The following is a 20,139-nucleotide window of genomic DNA, read 5'->3' as shown; positions in this document are numbered from 1 at the left end:
TAATAAAGAAGTTACATATCATTTTAGGGAGGGTGCTTTTAAGCTGAAGGGAACTTAAAGGACAACAGGTATAATTGAAGGGCTCCATTTCTGACACGGGGACTCTTCAGTGTGGTGTTCCACTAGGGAATGGCCTCGGCCCCTTACTGTTTTCCATTTATGTGAATGACTTACCACCTACTAAACAGTACATGTATGGACATTTATGCAGATGACACTACAATTTACATCTTTGGAGAAAATGTTTAGTATGTGAACAAATTATAGCAAGAGGAGGTATCTGGTCTCTAACTGGGTAGTACTACTGAGCAGGCTTGACAAGCTAAATCAGTGGGAGTGATTAATGATGAAACACGTCTTAGTCATTACACATAAATTAAATAGTAACTAAAATGAGTAGAAGTATCTGCCTCAGCAATTAAACGTCTTGTGGCATCTTTGGTACTATCTTGCCTAGACTACTGCCCAATAGTACGGTCTAGTGCTTAGAAGATCAAGTACAGGTCATGCAGAACAGGGCGGCACGACTAGTCCTGTGTTGTTCTGGCAGGTCTAGTATGGAACGGATGCATGGAATGTTGTCTTGGTTGACAGCTGACAGACCAAAAAATGTGCTGTTGCTATAGGAACCAACTAATGATAGACATGACTACGCAACAAGACTTGCCTCGAGTGCACATTTTACTCTACCACTGTCAAGAACTGATGCACGTAAGAAAACTGTAATGTATAGAGACGAGACATTTTGGAATATGCATATAACCACGATAGAAAATAAATTTAGATTAAAAAAAATAATTAAAAATACTATTATTTGTCTATAAGTTAGTTTTTGTTAACTTGGGAACTGCAGTATTCTCTAGTAACCAGATTTATGTGAGATACATAAGGAGTGACATGGTGCGATACATATTAGAGGGACAGAGACATTATCCATCATCATAGAGCCATTATGTTACCTAATTGTTTTTTGTTTCATTAGTGTTGTTGTGTTTTTTTGTTGTATTAAATGTTATGTTTGAATATATTGTATTATTTTTTATTATTATGTTTTTAAAAGATCTGGACCCCCAGGAAGAGTACTGGGTATCCATAATAAACTAAACCTGGACCTGGACCCGTCAGTTTGGGTGTGAACTGTCTATAAAAACAAGTTATCTCAACAGGCAGCAGGTTGGGGTCAACAAACCAACAACTTTAAAACTTTCTTATATTTTTGGCTTTTAACAATTTTACATCTGAACATCTTTAATTCAGCGAACTTTAATCTTAGCGAACACTAAACCAAGTCCTCCGTCCACCCAGAAACTACAGACCGGTGACTAAAATAACACTAATAATTAGTTAAAGTCTTCTATCCACCCAGAAACTCACCAAGTCGTCTGTCCACCTAGAAACTCACCAAGTCGTCTGTCCACCCAGAAACTCACCAAGTCGTCTGTCCACCCAGAAACTCACCAAGTCGTCTGTCCACCTAGAAACTCACCAAGTCTTCTATCCACCCAGAAACTCACCAAGTCGTCTGTCCACCCAGAAACTCACCAAGTCGTCTGTCCACCTAGAAACTCACCAAGTCGTCCGTCCACCCAGAAACTCACCAAGTCGTCTGTCCAGAGCAGCTGGCAGCCCTCCGTGTGTGTTATAACACACCTTCCATGTGTGTTATAACATGCCGTTGGTGTGTGTGTTATAATATGCCGGTGGTGTGTGTGTTATAATATGCTGGCAGTGTGTATGTTATAACATGCCGGTGGTGTGTGTGTGTTATAATAAGCCGGTGGTGTGTGTGTTATAATAAGCCGGTGGTGTGTGTGTTATAATATGCCGGTGGTGTGTGTGTTATAATAAGCCGGTGGTGTGTGTGTTATAATATACCGGTGGTGTGTGTGTTATAATAAGCCGGTGGTGTGTGTGTTATAATAAGCCGGTGGTGTGTGTGTTATAATAAGCCGGTGGTGTGTGTGTTATAATAAGCCGGTGGTGTGTGTGTTATAATATGCCGGTGGTGTGTGTGTTATAATAAGCCGGTGGTGTGTGTGTTATAATAAGCCGGTGGTGTGTGTGTTATAATATGCCGGTGGTGTGTGTGTTATAATATGCCGGTGGTGTGTGTGTTATAATATGCCGGTGGTGTGTGTGTGACTTTTTATCACTTTTTAGGATTTTTAAAATATATTTTTATTCCATCCAAAACGTTTTAAATGTTAAAAATAGAATTTAGTACATTTTCTAATTTAAACAGTTTATACGATCAACATTCATCTTGTGGGATTAAATTTAACCAAATCAATTCTTTTTAGAAATAACTTATTAAAGTTACATTTAAATTGTGAGAAAATTAATTTAAAAGACTGAAAAGAGACTCTATCTTAAATTTATGAACCACATGGATATTTTTATGTGAAATAACATAAATATTTCTATTTTCCGATCAGTCCTGTTGTCTTTTCCTCCATCAGCTGTCTCTCAGCTTCCTGTTCAGAAACCATGTAAAAACCTGAAGACAGCGGTCCAACATTAGGTTGCCATGCCAACGTGATCCCAAATTTCCCTGAGGACTCTCCAAAGGGATTAATAAAGTATTTCTATTCTATTCTATATTTTTTCTGCTGGACTCCACCTCCAGGCGAGCCACTGATCTGGATCTGACCCTGAACAGCAGGCCGGGACTACATGTAGGTTTTCCTGTGAGTGAAGCCAGGTTTGCTCATTTATGATGCATGTGTCTAAGGGAGAAAATCTTCAGACTCACTTTGTTTTATTGATTTTCATTAATTATGACAGATTTAATCTCATAAAATTAAACTGATCTCAGTGGAAAATAAACCGAATTTTCTTCTCTTCAGTAAATAATCATTTCTACTTTAGTCTACTTTAAATTTGTAGACTTTTTTCTATAAATGATCAATGTTTTTTTTACCTTTTAACAAGTTAATTTTCTGTCTTTACTTCAGATGCTGAACAGATCGAGATAAAAGCTGTTCGTTACTCATTTCTCCCCCTGGATCAATGATCTAATCTTTATTCTGATATGAGCAGACTTCTGGAGCTTTGTTTGGGTTCATTACAGCGTTTAGTTTGACAAAGTTTGAAGTTCGTTGGCCTGTCCTGGTCCAGGAAACTCAAATTTCCAGAGCATCTCAAACATCTCACCCAACTGTCGAAGCGTGCAGAAGAGGAATGTGAAGAATCTCAGAATGACGTGTGGACTAATCAGAGCCCTGAAACTGGTTCTGAGTAAAGTCAGAAGGTAAACAACAAACAGGTGACGCCTCGACCGTAGAACAGACCATCCTCCACCTGATCCCAGTCCAGTCTGAAGAAGATGGAGCCTGCAGTCAATTCGACACTTCTAAAAACTATTTCCAGCTACGATTACATCAGTTTCAGTCCTGGATGTGGTGAAAGCTTCGGGACAAGATGCTTCTGGACTTGCCAATGAGAGAAGGACTCTACAGAAACCAGTTTGATATAAAAGTTAAAAGATAATTCCTGGTCTAAAATAACTCCAAGCTTCCTTATAGTAGCAGTGGAGCTAATTTACAGGACATCCAGGCTTTAATGTCCCCAAGACTACAGCTTCAGTAGCTGACTGGTTTCCTCAGGTTTCACCGAAAAAAACAGTCAGGTGTCATCAGCATAAACACAAAGATGAAGGTCATCTTTCTTGATGATATTACTGAATGGAAGCAGGGCTGAGACCAGAACCCTGAGGGACACCTTAACAATCTCTGGTGGGTTTTAACCTAAAGCTGGATTTATACTCGTGAGTACGGTACGGTCGGCGCAGCGGATGCCAGTAAAATGTGCTCTCGCACTAAAGTGTATGGTTACAGTGTTATGTTTCTCTTCCACGGTAACCACCAACATTCAACAAGAAGCTCCAGAAATCTAGAAACATGTAATCACAAACCGACCAATCACAAGGTAGTACTTCCCCGTTACCCCGCTGCAAGCAGGGGTGCACAACGGGTCTGGAAGAGGTGCACGAGCTTACGACAGTGACGGCGTATCCGACCTGACGCAGACACCAAGCGAGTATAAATCCAGCTTTATGTGCCAAATCTGAACCAAACCAGACATTAAAAGACCTAAACTGGCTTTTAGATAAGTTTTTAGACCAAATCATTTAGCATAATTTACCAAGATAACACTAAAAATCTGTCACACTAGATCACATGACCAGAGGCTGAGAAACCGGTTTAGTTCAGACTGGCAGTTAAAATAATGCAAATACCACAGACAAAAGAGAAACTAACACAGGCCCACTGCATTCTTTGACCTGCCCACCCGCCCACCGAAGCTCCTAAACAAAACTCTGGCGGCTTGTTTACTGGATGGACTGATGAGAGGCTTTTAGGCTCAGCATCAGCTTCTGTCTCTTCAGACCAGCTTCAGTTCAGGAAGATCTGCTATGATGCTTCAGAAACTCAAACCACATGCAGCAAAATGAGAAACGTGACGTCATATGCCAACCTGGAAATCTGACAACCGGACTTATCACTCATGTCCCTGTTTTCAAAGCGGATCTTTGTGTCAAGGCTGCACACGATATGCCCTATCATTGTCCATTATCACAATATCTAAATAAAGTTAAATATTAAAGGTAAATTAAACTAAATTAAAAGTCATTGCTAATCTCAGGTGTATTACAGAGGGCTGCATTCCATTTCTTCATTTTCTTCCATTGATATAACAAAATAGAACTAAAACTTTATTTACACAGCACTTTTCTGAATAAATGTCTAAACAAATAATAACTTGAACTAAATCAACAGCAAATATAATCAAACTGTAGGACAGCGTTCCACTCTATCAATAAATAAAATGAAAAAATTAAAAAGGTTATCAGATAAACATTACAGAGCTGCTTTTTTATACAGCATTTTCTGAACAAACGATAAACTAAATAAATAACGTGGAAAATGAGGAAACGTTATCCAATAAAATATTGAAGATGACAGATATTACACGTTTTGCTATAATAATCCTTTTTCAATATATGCGCCAGACTTTTTATACACAGTTTAAATATGCCTGTTCACAAGTAAACTGCATAAAAAATTACGCCTGGCTGAGCTTCTGTTAATAGCTGCCGATCAGATTCCTAGAAGGACGTGTCAATACCTCCAACCAAGTGATATCTGACCGGATAGAGTGTCCTCCATGTTTATCAGTTTTATCCAAGAAATCTACGTTCTCAGAAGAACTCTGGTGACAACTTTACATGATGGTCACGGACGAGTAGCTTGGTCGGTGGCGAGTAGTTCGGTCAGTAACGAGTAGTTCGGTCAGTAACGAGAAGTTCGATCAGTAACGAGTAGTTCGGTCAGTAACGAGTAGTTCGGTCAGTAACGAGTAGTTCGATCAGTAACGAGTAGTTCGATCAGAAAACGAGTAGTTCGGTCAGTAACGAGTAGTTCGATCAGTAACGAGTAGTTCGATCAGTAACGAGTAGTTCGAACAGTAACGAGTAGTTCGGTCAGTAACGAGTAGTTCGATCAGTAACGAGTAGTTCGAACAGTAACGAGTAGTTCGGTCAGTAACGAGTAGTTCGGTCAGTAACGAGTAGTTCGAACAGTAACGAGTAGTTCGGTCTAGTTCGGTCAGTAACGAGTAGTTCGGTCAGTAACGAGTAGTTCGAACAGTAACGAGTAGTTCGGTCAGTAACGAGTAGTTCGATCAGTAACGAGTAGTTCGAACAGTAACGAGTAGTTCGGTCAGTAACGAGTAGTTCGATCAGTAACGAGTAGTTCGAACAGTAACGAGTAGTTCGGTCAGTAACGAGTAGTTCGATCAGTAACGAGTAGTTCGAACAGTAACGAGTAGTTCGGTCAGTAACGAGTAGTTCGGTCAGTAACGAGTAGTTCGAACAGTAACGAGTAGTTCGGTCTAGTTCGGTCAGTAACGAGTAGTTCGGTCAGTAACGAGTAGTTCGAACAGTAACGAGTAGTTCGGTCAGTAACGAGTAGTTCGATCAGTAACGAGTAGTTCGGTCAGTAACGAGTAGTTCGGTCAGTAACGAGTAGTTCGATCAGTAACGAGTAGTTCGAACAGTAACGAGTAGTTCGGTCAGTAACGAGTAGTTCGGTCAGTAACGAGTAGTTCGATCAGAAAACGAGTAGTTCGGTCAGTAACGAGTAGTTCGATCAGTAACGAGTAGTTCGATCAGTAACGAGTAGTTCGGTCAGTAACGAGTAGTTCGATCAGTAACGAGTAGTTCGAACAGTAACGAGTAGTTCGGTCAGTAACGAGTAGTTCGAACAGTAACGAGTAGTTCGGTCTAGTTCGGTCAGTAACGAGTAGTTCGGTCAGTAACGAGTAGTTCGATCAGTAACGAGTAGTTTGGTCAGTAACGAGTAGTTCGAACAGTAACGAGTAGTTCGGTCAGTAACGAGTAGTTCGATCAGTAACGAGTAGTTCGGTCAGTAACGAGTAGTTCGAACAGTAACGAGTAGTTCGGTCAGTAACGAGTAGTTCGGTCAGTAACGAGTAGTTCGATCAGTAACGAGTAGTTCGATCAGTAACGAGTAGTTCGGTCAGTGAAGGTTTAGTGGTGTAGAAGTGGAAACAGTCGCCCTCAAACAGCTTCCCACTGTTTAGGCTGGTTAAACTGGTGTTGGTGGTAGACAATAAAATCCACCCTGCTCTGGGTGTAGGCTGGAAAATTAATTTAACAAAGCACACACAAGTGATTTTGGGTTTTAAGCTCAAACTAACTAGAAGGGAGAGTTTAAAAAAGAAAGATGTTTACTTTCTGCCTTTTTGCTGACGTGAAATCAAACAAAGAGATTTTCTTCCAGGGTGAAATCCATCTGCAGCTCTCTCTTACTGCCCTGCAGGCTTGCCCGACCCTGCAGCAGCTAACTGTATGATGGCCTGAACGCTCCCTCTCTGAGCGGAGGGTGGGAGGAGCCTGGCGCTGCTGCCTCCAGGCGGTGTGGATGTGTGTGTGTTAACCCGGACCGTGACGAATCAGAGCGCCGCTGCCTCATCAGTCACACGTGACATCGTGTTATCTCAGCCTTCGCCCTTCACGCCATTTTCTTCCTCCTCCTCCTCTGGAGACATCAACACATCTGCCTCTTCATCTGCTGCCCGCCAGGTGATGATGAGGAAGACCTTCAGCTACATTTACAAGAAGGAATCACATCTTTTGTTTTCAATCCAGAGTCGGTTGTGGTTAAATTGGAAAATATCATCAACGAACTGGAAAGTGGAGCTCCTGCTCAGATAACAAGCCGTCTAAACACAATTAGATTTTTAAATAAAAGACAACATTTATAAAATTGTAAGATATTAAACATTATTTTTCTTTAATTTTATCATTATTAGTTTATTTGTTTTTAAATGTTAAATTCTAGTGTTGGTGCTTTTTCATCCTGTGCTGGAATAAATTTTATTAAATTACTGAAATACCACAAATCGATCTTTCCATCTAATGCTGGAACATTTTTCTGAACAAATAAATTACATTCATTTTATTTCCTTCATTTTAATGCTTAATTTGTAAGACTGAATTAGATTTGAAAGAAATTTAACTAAATTTACACGAAGACGGACATCAGATGAAGCTGGGAAATATTAAAACGACCTGGTACTTCGATAAAATGTATTTAGCTTGTGTGTGAGAGGAGTGTGTGTGTGCTTTGGCTTGTTTTGTGTTTTTATTATTTTAACAGTTCTCATGGAGTAAAGCATTTTGTGCTGCTCTTATGCATGAAAAGGGCTTTATAAATACATTTTTTTTATTTGTTTATTTTCAGGAGTTTTTCTTCCTAAGCTGGAATCTAATAATGAGAAAAAATTAAGAAGTATAGAAGAAAAGAAATTTTAATATTCGTTTAGTAAAAATGGAAAAAAACTTTGCTCATGTTTTCTGTCCAGAGTGATGTTTTTAATTAACTTTATTTCATTTTAATGCTTTATTTCTCCTTCTATCAGTTCCTGTTATTGTGTGCTTTTTGTATGCATTTGTGCACATTTGTGCACGTTTGTGTGTGGTTGTTGCGACTGTGACGAGTTACTGCGTTTCTTGTGTGTGTGCTGACAGCTGCACAATACGAGTGTGTGTTTACACAGCACATATGCCGGGCGTGTGTTTGCCGTGTGCTCGTCAGCTTCCAACAGTTTATTAAAACCTGTCCGACAGGAACGAACACACACACACACACACACACACACGAGGTCAGCACGAGGAGGAGGAGGAGGGATGATGAAGGCATGGAAGAGGGACGGGTCATCCTGCAGCATCTCGTGCTGGATGGTAACTTAATCTCAGGATTTTTCTGCCATGTTTTCCCGCTGCGCTTCCTGTCGGGCGGCGGTCATGACGTCCTCCATACAGCCACCAAACTCCATCACAGCTTAGAAGAAAGCCGCTGTTTTCCAAACAGGACTTCCAGAAAGCCTCCTCACCTCATATAGAGCAGAGAGGAGGCTTTCTCTGACAAGCTCATGATGAATATCTCAGCCGCTGGTGCAGATTTAATTCAGCCTATGCTGGTTGCAGAGGTGTAATCTGGTTGTGGAGTCCTGATCTAAGATGTGGGAGGGTTGGAAGTGACAGGAGGCTCTGGAGGAAGGATACGAAGGAGGTAATGAGTGCAAAGAAAAACACGCAACGCCTTCGAACCTCAATAAAAAAATCAAATCTCCTGGTATTGCGAGTATTTCCTCCAGATGTGTGTGCTGCTCTTTCACACACGATCTGATTAAAGCCTGAGGGGAAAGCAGGAAGTGGCAGCAGGAAGAGGATGGCAGGCGACCAACCGTGGACGAGTGCAGACAAAGAGGCCCGTGTGGAGGCCGACCAATGGAAAACGAGGATTTTATCAGGTGAGTCCCTCCGTCGTCCTGCTGTAGGACAGATTGGAAGCAGCTGACCTCCGACCCCGGCGGCCGGCAGGTTTGACCTGCACAGAGAGGCCAGCGGGTCGGGTTCCTGCAGACAGACCTGAACCAGGACAGGACCAGGAGGGGTCCTAACCAGATGCAGAGCAGCACCTGATCTGGACACAACCAGGTTCTGGAGGAGGATCCAGAACCTGGATCAGAACCTGCATCTCAGCTGAGAGGAAACAAAGCTAACCGGAAAACTCAGACCACGTTGATCCGGAACGGATAAAAGAGCAAATATTTATAGAACTGGATTTGAATTATCATAAGCGGCTCTTTAACTTCAGAGTTTTCTAAAGTTTACTTTCACCGGCTAATAAAGTGTTTTATTTTTTATGTCATATTTTAAAATAATGTATACAATTAAAATAAACTTTATTCTTTTTACTTTACGTTACAGCCCACATTTACTTCTTAATATATACACTTACAATACATCACGAGTTATATTAGATTAAAATCATTTCAAATTGAAACGTCTAATAATATTTTAACCAGACGCCAGAAGGACAGGCTCTGATTGGTGGAGAGACTGCACGGAGCAACGTGTTTGGCTAAAATCCAGCGAACCAAGTTTCTGCTCCATTTCCTCTAACCTGAACAAAGTTTAGTTCCTGGTTCCGGTTAAGATGGAGCTCTGCTGCCTCTCCTCAACCCGTCACCACACCAACTCACCGCCTCCAGATTCACGGCTGCAAACCTTCAAGCTGGATCATCACAGATCTGGTCCAACTTTCCCAGGAGGTTATACTCAGACTACTACACCTTATCAGAGCACCAGCATCCTCCGTCGCAACTTCCTGTCCAGTAATATGACGTTTGTGACGATTCCATCCATCGAGCTAGGGCTGCTCGATTATGAGAAAAATAATAATCACGACAATTTTGGTTGAAATTGAGATCTCGTTTGTTTATAACGTTTGTTATCGGTTTGTCTCTCTGGAAGCTGGTGGATTATTTAGTTGTGACTCACAAAAACTGAACATTTTTCTATTTTCTTGTGTCGCGTCGCAAAGCCGCCCTGTGCACGTCGGCGTGAACGAGCGCAACATTTCACATGAACGAATGTCGCCTGTCGCTTGGCTGGAGGAGGCAGCGATTTTCACCTCATCGCACAAGTTCCATAGAAAATGATGGAGAAGGAGCGACGTCGCTTCCCGTGTGTCCAGCCCTTAACCGGCGAGGTGTTTGCAACTCACGCTGAATAAAACTAAAGAAGTCGGGCTGTGGGAGGAGTCTGCAGCTGTGGGAGGAGTCTGCAGCTGTGGGAGGAGTCTGCAGCTGTGGGAGGAGTCGAGCATTCGATTTGCAACTGTAAACAGCACAAGAGGAAACTGCAAAGGACAAAAATAATCGGGCCATCTCATTTTTATGATCATTGAAAACCCAGATCATAACTGTGACTAAAATTCGGTTAATCGCCCAGCCCTACATCGAGTCTCAACCCTACATCAGCAGAGAGGAGGAAACATGCAGATGCTGGCAGCATCACTGTTATCATCTATACTTCCAGCCTGTCACAACCCGTACAGCTGCTGCTGGAGCTGGGGGGGTGGGGGTTTATTAGGGAGCCTGAAACCGGGAGGAGGACGGGGTCAACGAGCTGTCAACAGGCCAGGAAATGATATCTGAAGCTGAAGCTGCTCTGCAGGATTTCACGCTTCGTTTAGCTGCACAATGAGGACGCTGCATTTCTCAGTTCATGTTTGAGTCGTTCCTTAACTAGAAGATGCAACTTTTCCTGCTCACGGTGAGGTTTATGGACCATTACAGGGATTATTGTTCAGAAAGCTGATGAAAGGGCTCATTTCTGTTTGTTTTCTAAGACAGATTTTACTCTGTAGCTCGGCTGCAGCTCTCAGCGAACCGGTTCTCAGGTTCAGAAAAGCTAAGCTTGTGACGGGAGGAGACGAGCAGCGCTGGTATCGGCCGTCGGGATGGTATGAGGCCTGTCGGCAGCAGCAGGAAGCAGATTTATGGACGAAGCAGGATGATTTAGCATCAAAGGAATAGCTGGAGAGTCAGCATCTGACCTGATTTACTGTCACACTTTCCTCTCAGGCTGCAGCTTCGTTATGCAGAACACAGCCTGCTTCGCTTCAACTGCTGCTGATTAAAGGAATAAAGTTCGTCAACCTGCAGGAAGCCGAATCATCCGGCAGACCCAATCCTTTCAACCAGAAGGAGCCAAGAGCTTCAGCCCCAGCAGACAGCAGGTCCTGAAAAACTGGTTTCTGGCTGCTGCTGCAGGTCCAATCAGGCTGCCAATCCAAATCCCAACAACACAGCAGAGGTACAACACAACGGCCAGGACGGATCGGGAAGGCCAGGATAGACCTGAGTGGCCAGGAAGGACGGCCATCCACCCACCCACCCAGCCAGCCAGCCAGCCAGCCAGCAATCCACTCATCCACCCATCTACCCATCCATCCAAACAGCCAGCCAGCCAGAGATCCGATCACAGACCCCTACGGGTTAAAGATGAAAACACTGATCCCAACTTAATTAAATCAAAATAAAAGTAAACAAATTCCACGTCCAAACAGTAGAGTGAAGGTTCTAAATCAGCTGTGTTCCTGCGCTGGGTTTAAAGTAAGGATATCAGTGGCAAGCCAGCAGGGATAAAATGTCTAATTTAAGCCTCATCATAAACAACAACAAGCTCAGATTAATACAAGTAAAAGTGTAGGTCAGGGTGCAGGAAACACACACAAACACACCATCACAGGCTGAACACACACACCGACTGACCTAAATATCAACCTTTTAATCAGTCACACACAACCCTCCCCCACACACTCTGCTTTCTGGCAGCGTGCCGGCAGCTTTCATCCTCATCCCAAATCAAATAAAACCACCATCACACCACCAGCAACTAACTGGTTCACACACCCGTCCTCCCAGCAACGAGGAGTCCGTTTAATCTGACAGCTTATCTGCACCAGGTTCAGGATCAGACGCCGTCTGAAACCTAGACGGGGTCTTAGTAAGCAGTCATTGTGTCTAAAGACGCCAGAGGCCGTCGCCTGTCAGATGTCAGAGGAATCCTGGGAGGAGGTTAAAGTTTGCAGCAAATGACCCGTAGAAACGTAGAAATGCTGGATTTTGTTTGTAAATAAAAAGTTTGTCCCAGAAAAGTTCAGGGTCATTAAAACTCAAACCATGTGGGTCAGATTTATACGACTCTTCATGAACATGGGTTAAATATTCATCATATTCAGAGACAGCTGGTGGAGGGAGACGAATTATGCAGCGCTCTGACTTTCATGTGCTGACTGACGGGGCCGTGAAGCTCAAACCCCCTCACCTGGAAACAAGCTGGAACAAAACAGGAGTCCCACCCACCGCCAACCTTACATAGACGTAGCTAACGTTGCTCATAGTTTCATTCAGACATGTTGTTACACACCCGGCCTGTCCTCACAGGTACCATCTTTTATCTTTTACCAAAAGCTGCTTTTCAACCAAAGGTCCTAGGAACTTTTTACAACAACAGATTGCTTCAGAGCTCATCCATCTTTCAACTCAAGATTAAAGTATCAGAAAGATCCGGCAAACTATCTGAATTACCACGCAGGATTTTTTTATTTTTTTTATTATTACCAGAAACGTCCTTTTCTCAACCATCTCCATTTTTAATTCAGGACCCAGGAACTAAACTGAGATGTAGAACCAATATTTTTTCAAACCAAAGCTGCAGAGGCAAAACTCCAACAGGGTGTGATGTTTGACATTTCAACCCTGACAAAATACAAAAGTCAGAACTAAAGTAATCTTTTAACTCGGGGGGCTTTTTGAGTTCTGGGTACTTTAGGCCAAATTTGCCTCAGAAACTCAGACTACATGAACTTCAGGTGAGAAAGTTCCAAAGGAACCAGAGTAATGTTACATCCTGTGAGAGAAAGTAGTAAGACTGCAGTTTTCTGTGCTGTCCTTACACACACCTAATTTTGAGTTTTAGGGGGTAAAAAATGTTTATGCTACTTTTGTTGTATTTTAACCGCAGGAACCATTTCCAGGAACTATAATGTTTTAGAGGTCTTAGTCAGGTCAGAGGTCAAAACTTAATTTTGTCCAAACGTACCAGCTTCTTTTACTGCTGGGGACTATTTTTAAAGGAACTAAATTACTGCCTCAGACTGTCATTATTTGTTCTTGTATTTTAACTGCAGGAACTCTTTGCTGGAACAGTCTTTTACAGGCTCTAAAGAGGTTCTTTCATCAGTTTAATCATTTTCCTCCACAGGAACCAGGGGCCAAACAGAGTTGTGGGGCAGATATTTTACCTCTGGGAGGGAGGTTTTGAAAGTACCTGGAACTTTTCTGATTTGTTGTTTCATTCTCACTTTTTTGTCTAATCCATGTAATGTTGAATTTCCATCCTTGCAGGAAAAACCGGTTAACTCACTGCTTATTGTAAAGACAGCCGCCCGACCCTTCGGGCCATCCTCGGTCAGACAAACGGTCGGGCAAACTGAGAACCGTGGCAGGAAATCAGGTTTCAGAACTTTAAGCTGAAATACAGAAAGACTCAGTAGAAATATTCTTTGAGCTTCCTGCTAAAACCCCTGGGAATTGGTGGCTTTTGGTCAAAACCTATCCTCAGTTTAGTTCCTGGCTCTTAAAGTTGAAATACAGGATGTCAGGGAAAAGACTCATAAGGTTCTTAGTCCTTGGGGAAAGTTCTTGTAGCAGATTTCCAGATGTACAGCTTGATGTGTCCCTAAAGCATAAACCAGAGTCTGGTGTGAGTTCACAAGCTGTTTACCTCTGAAAAAACACAACTAACGCAGATGCATGTTCATCCAACAAGCGAGAAGACCTGGCTGTCCAGCTCCGAACTGAGCAGTCCCAGCTGAGCATCCACATTTCCCCCACCGCTGCTTGTCCGCTAACGGACTCATCCTCAGGCTTTTTACTTTTACCACTGCAGGGACACAAGCCATCTGTGGTTTACAACCGTCTAGTCGGGTCGGGACGCCCTTGTTTCTGCTGGGAATTCCACTCGGAAATCAGGGAAATCTTTAACACCAGCTGCTCATGGATCAAGACCTAATGTTTAGCCACCAGGCAGCTAGTTAGCACCTAGTTAGCACCTAGTTAGCAGCAGCAGAACGTCATTAAGCTTCGGCGCTACAGTTTGAACCCTGACGCTGGAAAAAGCAGAAACATCCGATTTAGAGGTTTTTAGGATGTAGATGCCGTCACCTCAGAAGAGGAATAACTTAAAGAGACCAAGTTATTAACCAGGGAATCTAGTTTCTGCTGTTTTTCTCAGGCTGAGCAGCATCAGGCTGTACGGAGCCAGCAGGTTGTTAGCATCGCTGCTTCCTCTGTAATTACAACTGTTTGTTCGGCCTGGAAACGTGATGACGAGGAGGAGGAAGAGGAGGACAGCTATCATGTCTGGCTCTGCTGCTGATGCTCGCCGTCAGACGCTTTTACGTCATCTGGATGGATTTACGGTTTACGTAAGAGATTTAAAAATCAAGGAGGGATGCTCTGTTGGCACGGCAACAGCCGTGGATTACAGAGGAGTCTGGAAGAATACCTGTCCACAGAAAGACTCCTGGACCGCTTCAATGCTAAACAATCTGAACCACAAGGACAAGTTTAGGTCTGAGACAACGTGGAGGAGGAGGAGGAAAAGGAGGAAGAACACGCTCTTTGACCCCAGAACGACCTCTGGCATGGAGGCCACACAGCAGCCAGCTAATGAGCTCAGAGACGAGGGGGTCGTCTTCTTCAACAAAGAAACTTTTCTGCACGAACACGAGGCCGGAAACCCCGGCAACGAGTCCGAAACCATGGCAACGCCATCTAAGAAGAGACATTAGAGCTGCTTCTTCCCGGTTTAATCAGCTCACAAGAAGATTTTTAATGTTGGTTCAAGTTGAAACCAGAAAAACCGCCTCAGATTCTCCAGAAGGAGAGGAGAGAAACTAGGAAGGAAAGGACACATAACAAGGAGAAAAGAGGAGAGATGGCAAGAAACATGCAGAAAAAAACGAAAGAATAAAGGAAGAGACAATGAAAAGGGAGGTGAAAGAAAGAAAAAACATTCATGAAGATAAAGACGTTGAAGAAGAAGAGAAAAGAGATGAAAAAGAAGTGTGAAAAAGACTTGAGGAAAAGGAGAGAGAAAGAAGGAGACGAGGAGAAGGAGGCAAAGAAAAGGAGAGAGAAAGAAGGAGACGAGGAGAAGGAGGCAAAGAAAAGGAGAGAGAAAGAAAGAGACGAGGAGAAGGAGGCAAAGAAAAGGAGAGAGAAAGAAGGAGACGAGGAGAAGGAGGCAAAGAAAAGGAGAGAGAAAGAAGGAGACAAGGAAAAGGAGAGAGAAAGAAGGAGACAAGGAAAAGGAGAGAAGAAAGAAGGAGACAAGGAAAAGGAGAGAGAAAGAAGGAGACAAGGAAAAGGAGAGAAGAAAGAAGGAGACAAGGAAAATAAGAGAGAAAGAAGGAGACAAGGAAAAGGAGAGAGAAAGAAGGAGACAAGGAAAAGGAGAGAAAGAAGGAGACAAGGAAAAGGAGAGAGAAGAAGGAGACAAGGAAAAGGAGAGAGAAAGAAGGGGACAAGGAAAAGGAGAGAAGAAAGAAGGAGACAAGGAAAATAAGAGAGAAAGAAGGAGACAAGGAAAAGGAGAGAGAAAGAAGGAGACAAGGAAAAGGAGAGAGAAAGAAGGAGACAAGGAAAAGGAGAGAAGAAAGAAGGAGACAAGGAGAAGGAGAGAAGGAGGCAAAGAAAAGGAGAGAAAGAAGAAGGAGACAAGGAAAAGGAGAGAAGAAAGAAGGAGACAAGGAAAATAAGAGAGAAAGAAGGAGACAAGGAAAAGGAGAGAGAAAGAAGGGGACAAGGAAAAGGAGAGAAGGATGAAGGAGACAAGGAAAATAAGAGAGAAAGAAGGAGACAAGGAAAAGGAGAGAGAAAGAAGGAGACAAGGAAAAGGAGAGAAGAAAGAAGGAGACAAGGAGAAGGAGGCAAAGAAAAGGAGAGAGAAAGAAGGAGACGAGGAGAAGGAGAGAAGGAGGCAAAGAAAAGGAGAGAAAGAAGAAGGAGACAAGGAAAAGGAGAGAAGAAAGAAGGAGACAAGGAAAATAAGAGAGAAAGAAGGAGACAAGGAAAAGGAGAGAGAAAGAAGGGGACAAGGAAAAGGAGAGAAGAAAGAAGGAGACAAGGAAAATAAGAGAGAAAGAAGGAGACAAGGAAAAGGAGAGAGAAAGAAGGAGACAAGGAAAATAAGAGAGAAAGAAGGAGACAAGGAAAAGGAGAGAAGAAAGAAGGAGACAAGGAGAAGGAGGCAAAGAAAAGGAGAGAGAAAGAAGGAGACGAGGAGAAGGAGAGAAGGAGGCAAAGAAAAGGAGAGAGAAAGAAGGAGACGAGGAAAAGGAGAGAGAAAGAAGGAGACGAGGAAAAAGAGAGAGAAAGAAGGAGACGAGGAAAATAAGAGAGAAAGAAGGAGACAAGGAAAAGGAGAGAAAGAAGAAGGAGACAAGGAAAAGGAGAGAAGAAAGAAGGAGACAAGGAAAATAAGAGAGAAAGAAGGAGACAAGGAAAAGGAGAGAAAGAAGAAGGAGACAAGGAAAAGGAGAGAGAAAGAAGGAGACGAGGAAAAGGAGAGAGAAAGAAGGAGACGAGGAAAAAGAGAGAGAAAGAAGGAGACGAGGAAAATAAGAGAGAAAGAAGGAGACAAGGAAAAGGAGAGAAAGAAGAAGGAGACAAGGAAAAGGAGAGAGAAAGAAGGAGACAGAATCAACTGAAGGTAAGGAAAAGATGGAGAGCTAGCATCTCTGCTAACAGGTTACTGTTAGCATGTACGAGCACAATCTTCCTCATCATCTTCATCACAAACCAGGAGTGTGTGAGCGTGAGCATGAAAATGAGTGTGTCTGGAGTGAGAGAGAGAGAGAGAGAGAGAGAGAGAGAGAGAGAGAGAGAGAGAGAGAGAGAGAGAGAGAGAGAGAGAGAGAGAGAGAAGTCAAAGCCATGTCAGTATCTGATGTGTGTGTGCTGTCAGATGTAGTTCACGTTACTTCTGCATGGCTGTGGATTTAGGTCACACACACCCCACCCTGAACACACACCCACGTCCACACCCTCCACTCACACACACATTCCCCTACATTACCTCCCCCCAACACACCATTACCACACACTGAGGTCAGGTTGTGGTCGTAGCTTACAGCCTCTCCCAGGTGACCTCGCCAGACTCTACCTGCCACATGCACTCTGTGGAGGTCAGCCCCTCTCAGGAATCCCAGGAATGTGGAACCCCTCCCCCCATATTAAAACACACCTCCTCCAGCAGGTCCCTTAGAACCCACCTCACACCTCTGCTCACTGAAGAGCTTCAGAGTTCACATTAGAGATTTTAACATGGTTTGAAGCAGCACATGGTTCCAGTTACCAGGAACCGGTCCAGAAGCCGGTCTGAAGCAGCAGATGGTTCCAGATACCAGGAACTAGTTCAAAAGCTGGTCTGAAGCAGCAGATGGTTCCAGATATCAGGAACTAGTTCAAAAGCTGGTCTGAAGCAGTAGATGGTTCCAGATACCAGGAACTAGTTCAAAAGCTGGTCTGAAGCAGCAGATGGTTCCAGATATCAGGAACTAGTTCAGAAGCTGGTCTGAAGCAGTAGATGGTTCCAGATACCAGATACTTATTCTGATTCAGGGTTGCGGGGAATCTGGAGCCTGTCCCAGCAATTAGCGGGTGAGAGGCAGGTACACCTGGACAGGTAACCAGTCCATTGCAGAGCCGACACAGACAGACCAACACCACTCACACTCACTCCTAGGTAGGATTTAGTCACCTGTTAACCTAACGCCATGTCTTTGGAGGAAGCTGGAGTACATGCAGGGAGAACATGCAAAGTCCACACAGAAAAGCCACCCAGCCGAGGCTCGAACCAGCGACCTTCTTGCTGTTAGGCTGCGGTGTGAACCACCACACCACCATGCAGCCCATAATTTTATTTATTTTGTTTTATGCCATAAAGACAGGTGTGAGGAAAAAGATTAAAAACACAGCAGGATGCAACTACACAGCTGATTCCATCCGTTACCATGACAACTAGAGGATGTTGATGAGGAAATGAGCTGATCTGCCGGGTTTAACCAGCTGGAGGACCACTAGTCGTACATCTGAGCATAACTCCGGTCTGTTTGTCTGGGTGGGAATAAACTGGCATGAGTAAGCAGAATTCCGACATCCACTTCCTCCTGCTGGTGTTTCCACTCTGGATGGAAACAGGAAGTCTGGCCTCATCTCAGGACAAACTTGTCTGTTTTGTCTCAAGCACCCCCTCCCTCCCTCTTCTCCTTCCCTGCTGTTTGCTTGGAAAACCGGTTTGGTTTGATCGAGTGTTTTCCTCCTGTTTTCCGGACGGTGTGACGTGGAGGAAGATGTGTGTGTTTTCAGGTGTGTGTTTACCGTCTCCGCTGCCGTTCATGCTCTCGGAGCTGGACCGGACCACCGCCGTCCTCCTGCAGCGTCTCAGGGACCTGCTGGTGCTGGGACTGCCTGCCGGAGACACTCCGTCCCTCCTGGAGAAGATCCCGCTGAAGAAGCGAACCAGGCGGCGCTCGCTGGATCGGCCCCCCCCTCCCCGCAGCAGGAACCCCCCTCCCCCGGCATCCTTGTCGGCCGCCAGCCTCAGCAGGTCGCTGTTGTCCAGCGTGCGGTTCTTGCCGCCTCGTATGTCCTCCCAGCGGCTCAGCTCCGTCATGGAATCAGTCTTGTTGAGGATGGCGCCCACCTCCAGGGTCCGGCTCTTCTCTGGGGGGGTGTCAGGGAGGCGGGGGGGCTCGGCCGTAGCCTGTCCGATGCAGGTGGAGCTGCTGTGGTGCTTGTCTCTGGACAGCGCCCGCAGACGCAGCAGCTCGCCGCTGCTCCAGTGCCTGAAGCTGAAGCTGCGGCGCAGCAGCCCCGGCTTTAGAGGGGGGGTCTCCGGGCACGCAGGTTTGGGGGTCTTGCCGTTACTCCTGGAGTGGGACAACTTCCCATCCCTGTTCACAGGAGGCTCTGAGCTCCTCTCCTCCATGCTCCGGGCCTTCTGGATCCTGTTCTTCTTCCCAGTGTTGCCGTTCTCCACAGCAGAGCAGAGACCTCCTTTAATCCGGTCTGGGTCCTCAGTCTCCTGCTCCTGGACCTCGTGACCGGGACCAGGACTGGGACCAGAATCATTGCTTGGCGGCTCCCTGCCCTGCTCTGCTAGTGGACTCCTGGTCTTCAGCTCCCTCTGCAGCCTCCTGCAGATCTTCATCCTGCCGAGCTCCAGCTGCCCGGTGCTGAAAGTCCGGAAGTTCCTCATGAAGCCGCGAGACGACGACAGCTCCTCCGACTCGTCCTCCACCTCCTTCAGTTCCTCCAGGAGGCCGCTCCGCTGGACCTCCACAGAGCTTTCCTTTCCGAAAGCCCCCACCCTGGTGGTCTCAGCCTGCTGGGGGCCTGACGTGGCCCCGGAGTCGTCCAGGCTCTCCCTCTTTACCAGCGTGAGGGAGATCCGGTACACAGTTTTCCTCTGAGGAGTTCCCCTCTCCATCCTGTCCAGCAGGTACATCCCTGATGAAGATCAGCTCTCCTCCTCTTCAGCGTTTTAGTGTGTGGGTGTTTTCAGTTTTTGTGTTTGAGCCAGTAAACCAACTTCCTCCTCGTCCAGATGTGTAAACAAGTCCTCCTCCGCTCTGAGTCCCGCTTCTCCATTACACACTGACCGTCCCGGACCGAGTCAGCGCGGAGCCTCCCCCTGCGCGCGCACATTCCCCGCAGAGCAGCGCGGCACGGAGCGGAGCGCGGCCGTCGGCCGGGCCTCCTTCACCTCCTAACGGCTTGGCCTGCGGCTGGACTCGGAGCCGAGGACACGGAGCTGCTTCGCTTTCAGCCGGCTGACAGACACGAGGCTCGGCCGGACTCTGAGTCCTTGTCCCCGCTGCTGTCTGAGCTGCGCTCCGCCAGGAGCACACACACACACACACACACACACACACACACACACACACGGAGCGGAGGGAAGACACGGAGCGGAGCGTGCTCACACTGGAGCGGAGCGCGCCATCAGGAGTGGAAACGGACCGACAGAGAAGAGATCTATTTCCACAGTCCCAGACTACAAACTGAAAGTCTTAAATAAATCCTACTGGAGTCAGAGCGCGCGCCGTCACAGCGATCGTTAAGTTCAAGTGTTGATCTGCTGCTTCATGTCAGTCTGAGGAAGACGAACTTACAGGAGACTTCTGAGGTAAA

The 20,139-nt window shown here is 45.1% G+C and overlaps 1 protein-coding gene across 4 annotated transcripts in view; it reads right to left on the bottom strand.

The window, feature by feature from the left end:
* The window catches only part of LOC121635536 (arf-GAP with GTPase, ANK repeat and PH domain-containing protein 1), a 128,006-nt gene extending 108,175 nt beyond the window's left edge, over nt 1-19,831 (bottom strand). For 2 of the 4 annotated variants that reach the window (XM_041978741.1, XM_041978742.1), the window contains exon 1: nt 18,328-19,831. In XM_041978741.1, coding sequence (XP_041834675.1) covers nt 18,328-19,456 — 1,129 coding nt within the window. In that variant the 5' untranslated portion in view covers nt 19,457-19,831. The remainder of the gene's footprint in view (nt 1-18,327) is intronic. The other 2 variants (XM_041978743.1, XM_041978744.1) reach the window with 1 other exon arrangement.
* Between the last annotated feature and the right edge of the window lie 308 nt (nt 19,832-20,139).

This window comes from Melanotaenia boesemani, chromosome 24, assembly GCF_017639745.1.
Source record: "Melanotaenia boesemani isolate fMelBoe1 chromosome 24, fMelBoe1.pri, whole genome shotgun sequence".
NCBI lineage: Eukaryota > Metazoa > Chordata > Actinopteri > Atheriniformes > Melanotaeniidae > Melanotaenia > Melanotaenia boesemani.
The sequence above is the reverse complement of the archived record's forward strand: the minus strand, read 5'-3'. Positions and strand labels throughout refer to the sequence as shown.